The following is a 6,000-nucleotide window of genomic DNA, read 5'->3' on the forward strand; positions in this document are numbered from 1 at the left end:
TAAGGGCAGTGTTTATTTTTTCATAGTACAATAGTTTTTTTTGGTAACAATTAAACTTTTTAGAAATATAATAAACAGGGTGTTTAATATCTATCATCTAGTTGTAATAGAATAGCACCAGCACCAAAATTGCTGGCATCAACAGCTAATACAAAAGGCTTATCAAAGTCAGGTGCCATCAATACATGATAAGTGTACAATAAAGATTTGAGCTTTTGAAACTTAGATTGACATGTTTTAGACCAGTTGAACTTTTGATTTTTCTTCAGTAGGTTTGTTAATGGTACAACAAAATGTTTACAAAACTTCCTGTGATAACCCCATTCTTAAAATTTTCATCAAACTTTCTTTTTGGTAGGAGTTGGATAATTCACAACACAATGAACTTTAGCTTGAATATTGGAATTACTCTGTTCGATGTTGCATTCATCTTCAATATTTTCAAATCTACAGGCATCTGAGTCAAAGCAACTGTCTTAAAATCAGATGAACACTCATCAGCTGAAATATTTTTGGATGAATATAGGATGTGATAGGGTTTCAACAAATTGACATGACACAGCTGGGTAACTTTATGACAGTTAGGTGATTATGTGTCTTCACAACATACTCTGTATCAATAAATTTCCAAACAACCTCTTAGGGACCATGATACCTAGCTTTGAATGGATTTCCAGTAGTGGATAACAATACTAAAACACATCACCAGAACAAAACTTACAAAAATATCAAAATTGCATAACATGCTCCCCCTGTATCATCTTGTCTTTTAAAAAATCCAAACTCTTCAACCTTTACTGGATTACTTATTAGTAACAGAAAAAATGATATTTTTTACAGGATTCCATATACAAGTAACTTTGATTAAGTGCTTATAATTTTTCGGTCTTAGTTTATGGTGATGGTGTTAAACCTAAGCAGTTAAATTGTTGTAGTCTTATGGCATACTGTTTTAGTCTGTGATACCTTTTTGTTTTCTAAAATGCATATTTGAAATAAGCATGAATAATTTTGTGAACAGCATACAATATCCCAAAAAGAAGGTTTAGATTACCGAGTAGAGATTTAAGTACTAACTTTATTCTTTCTTGTGAATATTTATTTATTGTTATATAAGTAACTAATGTAGAAAAATTTGAAACTAATTAAGTTAGATAATAAAACTGAAGTGAAAAAGAAATAGTTTCTCATGATACTTAATATCCACAAATCTCATGATTGTAACTTCATTGTTTATTTACACAAAGTTGTCCCAATGTGGTAAATGATTTTAGGGCACTGAGACAGTCTAAGTATATCTATAAAGCAATAAAGGTAAAAGAATGCATATATGAAAGGCTAGTAGCTTATGTTGTTCAAATAGATAAGTGTAATAATCCATTAGTGTGTATCATCTTGTACAAAGAAAAACTATTACTTTTATTTATTACATATTTTTCATCTTTTTATTGCTGATTTCTCTACAGTTTGCATTAGGATAACACAAATAATGGATAGAATATAAAGTTTTCCAGAAAAATCTTTTGATATTTAGTTAGGAGGTTCCAGAAATTATGCAAGTAAAATGTGAAAAATGTAAGAAAAATTTTGTATTTATACTTAACATGAAAACCACCTTGCAGTTGAACTGTTTATTCTCTGAGTGCAAATAAGTACATTAAATAACACATTTTTATTTGAAGCAGTACAAAAATCAACATTAAATATTTTATTTTTCTGAAACTAAATACTGTTTGGAAAGTTTTTGTCAAATTTCAAATAAGTTCCTCCACAAGTTTCATTTGTGGAAGGAAATATCACAAGTTTCATAACCTACTAACAGTGTTCATATGTTGTTTTAATAGTTACACATGAAAAATATGAGGCATTAATGCTATCAATTCCATTAACAATCTTAAACATATTTCAGAACCTTCAACTATTTATTTTCTCAAAAAAAAAATAAAGATCTTAATTTGTTCTTATATGACGTCTTTCTATTCCAAGTATTATCTTAGTAGCCCTATTCTGAACCCTTTTGATCAATTTATTTTCCTTCCTGGGATAAGTAGCTCAAGACTGAACTTAACCAGTGACATATGAAATAAAATTCTCTCTCCAGACTCTTATTCAATATTTTTGTAGGTACTACCACTGGCAAGAACTTAGTGCTTGGATGGCCTAATAGATTGATAAATCAGAACATCAGAATTCTTTCCTTTCATAACATTATTAAGGTTATTCCAATCAAATTTATACTTGCAGTTCATATTATGATAACTGCATGCATTGCCATGCAATGGTCATTGTAAAAACTAGTCTGCCATGTATTTGCCTAACTCACCAAATAATATAAGTCATTTTTTGTGAATTAGTATCTTCCTTCTCACAACATTCAAGACCTTAATATCATAAAAAAATGAAATTATATTACTGGCCATTCTTTTATTTTTGTTACTAATGTAAATTAAAAAGAATAAAAGTCTTAAAACTTGAGTCCTGGGTTATCCCACTTGTGATGCTAATTCAGTTTGATTGAACTCCAATTATAGTAACCTTTTGCTTTTGTCCATCTATTCACATTTTTATCTAATAAGCCAACTAAAACAAATAATTTTACTACAGTAATCAACTGTTCCTTTTAAGTTTGTGATTATATTTGCCACACTAATTTAAACTAGTGAGTTTTAATAATTATGAAATGATATTGTGTTTGCTTTTATAATTAGGTGGTTATTGAAAGACGAAGATTTCCTAATTTTAATATTTACTTTTCTCAGAATGTTTTATTTAGATTTAAGATGTTTGTTATATTTTTACAGGTTTTATCATCTATTTTGGCTATGGAATTAGGAGAAGCTCTAACTATCTTCAGCCAAAAGATGTTCAAGTAACTAATGATAGTAGATGTGATGGTGAAACTAAGAGTACTAATGAAGAATCCCCATTAATAAAATAGACAAAACCTGACAGTATTTGTATTATAAAAAAAACTATGTGTTTTCATGTGATACAAAACTACTTTTTCCAGTTTTACTTCAACTTTTGAAGAGTATATCAATATTTGGTAATTTATTTGCATCATAATAAATATTTTATTTTTATGAAATAAAAAAAAAATGTAACCAAGAGAATATTTATACTTGACACTGGTATATCAGAAATGGTGAATTTTTTTTTTTTTAATTTTCAGTCTTAAATTATTTATACAAATGTGGATATCAAGTCAATATTACATATTATACATTTTCTTTCATTAAAACTATTAGTGATCATTAACCAAAATCATTATAAAAAACATAACTCTGTTTTCTTAATGATATGGCAGTATGCTTAAACACAAATTACTAAATGAATTTCCATAAAGTCTGGACTATAGTTTATAATATTTCTTATCTTAAATAATTCTGACAAAAATGTTTTATTAAAGCATTATTACACATTCAAAATAGGTTTAGACAATATATTTGGCATCTTGTCATTGTTTCTAAGGCATTTTCTATTTGACTGTCTTGGTTTTAAGATTGTGTTTTGACTTTGTTGTGAGTCAAACCTGAAGAAAGATTTACCATAGACTATCAAGACAAAATTGGTAAACAAAGACAAAAGAAATCCATAAGAAATTACCTTAACACGTTCTTCTGTTTTTAGGATTATTTAAGGATTATGTTGAAAATATAGCCTCTGAAGGTTTTGTAGCATGGTATTAGCCAAATTGGTTCATTTAATTTGACCACAAGATTTGATATGGAAATTAGATCGAAAGGTTCTTTAGTTTACTGCTATATTAAACCAAGAATGTTTCAGAGTAAATTGACTTGACAATGTAGTAATGGTTGTGTGATGCCATCAAAAATAAGACCAAAATTAAATTTTAGCAGACATTTTGATTAATGTATGTAATACTTGTTTATACCAGAGTTTTAAATATTTATTTATATCAGAGTTGGAATATTTAATGTAAATATAGTAACATCAGAAGAAGAAACTGTCAAATCTTAGTTAAATATGTCCATTTCACAGAAACAGTATTGTGTAGCATTAAATTATAGAGGAAATTGTATGTAAATAATTAGATTGCAGTTTGATATTTATTAGTTTTAAGTTTAATGAGCCAGTGGTTTAATCATTTATAAGTTTGGTAAAAACTCCATTTGGGACTTGGAAGTGAGTAGCAAAGCAACCAACCAACAGGAGTATGTGCAGTGAGAATTATAATTAATTGTATGGGGAAATGATGTATTTTCCACAATCCACATAAAAACTACTCATTATGTTAGATTGGACCCTCAGATAGCTGTTGTTTCAAAAGATTGTGTAATAACTGCTCAGGATAACGATATACATCATTAATTATCCAACTAAAAATCCTTTTTGGTTTTTGATACAGTGACAAAGGTAATCTTATAATTGCAAACTTGATATACTTTTTTTTTTGTAATGTGAAGGAAGATTCGTATATTACACATCATTGGTGTTTCACTCTTATTGTGAACTTAGATGCTGCCTGATAGAGGTTTCAATTTTATATTGGTGAATTACTCCATTTAATTGTGTATGTATGTACGTATGTGTGTGTGTGTGTGTGCCTACTTGTAAGTTCTTCCTTAGCAAATGTTTATTTCAGATTGCAACTATTAACTTAGATTCAAGTTAAATATGAGCAGTATTAATCCTTCCTAAATGGCTAGATCACTGGTAAGAAATGTACTTAATTTCAAACCTTTTATTTATTTTATTTTTTTTTGGGGGGGTCAAAACTATTTAAATTCATAATTGTTTGTTTGATATGTACCTGTTATATTTCTTTATAATGTGTGTGTGTGTGTGTGTGTGTGTGTGAAACTTCTCAGCTGAACATAAAACTGATGTTTTATATAACTTATAATTTTGAACTAGTGATCACAACAGTTTCAAAGTAAGTTTTAACTTCCATTTACTTTACTACTTCAGATCATTTCAGTACACAAACTATGCCTTTTTTTTTTCTTTTACAAAAATTTAATGTCAGATGTGTGGCACAATCATATTTACAAAATATAATGCACTTGCATGGTTCTAGATAATTGGAGATGTAATGTACACACAGTAATATGTTATTACAAATAGTTACATACCTATTAATTTAATATGGTATGATCTCAGTAAGCACAACGGTTTACTGTCATGCTTTTTTCAAACTCCAAAGGAAACCAACCACTAAATATATCTGCAAGCTAATCCAAACTAAAACCAACTGGCTAATATTTAATCACTTTATTCCCTGTTAGAATTTTTTCTGATATATATTCCTTATGTTCTTGTGGAAGATTTATTGGTATTCATTATATGATTAAAAGGTAAAGGGTGTTAATAATGTATTACAGATGTGATAGCAGTGAGTGTGATGGTTGTTTCATATATGTATTATACTTTTGAAAGTATTAACAGATGTTACACAAAATAAGGTATTTTAAAGTGTCAGAATATTAACACTATATTTCAAGTTGTTTTTGTAATTATGACATTTTTTGCAAGAAAGCTGTGTTACAATAAATTTAATGGATTTAAAGACCTTATTAATTTTGTGTCATTAGTAATTGAAACAAAATTTCAATTTTACATTATTTTACATTCCAAAACTTTGATTACATTTCTGTAAGTTTTTTTACATTTAAACAAGCAGATTATGCTTTTATTTAAGACTGTTGATCACAGTAGTCTTAATATTCTTTTTAGAAAACTTTAAAATGTTTTCCTAAAATAAACATAGAATTTCTCAACGTTCATAACAAGAACCTGAAATACTATTAATATTTTCTTAGAAAACATTTTTTAAGTAAATTTTTTCCTAAAATAAACTGAGTGGCTCAACATTTACAACAAATACTCTTTGTGGTCTTATAGTTAAAGACTGGGTATTAAACTGCTGTATTTGCATTCACCATACACTTCCATAATAGAAATAGTTATAAATTGCATTCTAAAGAGTAGAAAAGTTCTATAACTTCCTTTCCATAACGTTGGCCCGGCATAGCCAAG

The 6,000-nt window shown here is 28.0% G+C and overlaps 1 protein-coding gene across 8 annotated transcripts in view; it reads left to right on the forward strand.

Annotated features, from left to right (window-relative positions):
• The window catches only part of LOC143256820 (cationic amino acid transporter 3-like), a 103,236-nt gene extending 97,699 nt beyond the window's left edge, over positions 1 to 5,537 (forward strand). For all 8 annotated transcript variants that reach the window (XM_076514583.1, XM_076514548.1, XM_076514558.1 and 5 more), the window contains one exon: positions 2,802 to 5,537. In XM_076514583.1, coding sequence (XP_076370698.1) covers positions 2,802 to 2,938 — 137 coding nt within the window. In that variant the 3' untranslated portion in view covers positions 2,939 to 5,537. The remainder of the gene's footprint in view (positions 1 to 2,801) is intronic.
• Positions 5,538 to 6,000: the final 463 nt, after the last annotated feature.

The sequence above is a fragment of the Tachypleus tridentatus genome, chromosome 1, assembly GCF_004210375.1.
Source record: "Tachypleus tridentatus isolate NWPU-2018 chromosome 1, ASM421037v1, whole genome shotgun sequence".
NCBI classification, from domain to species: Eukaryota; Metazoa; Arthropoda; class Merostomata; order Xiphosura; family Limulidae; genus Tachypleus; species Tachypleus tridentatus.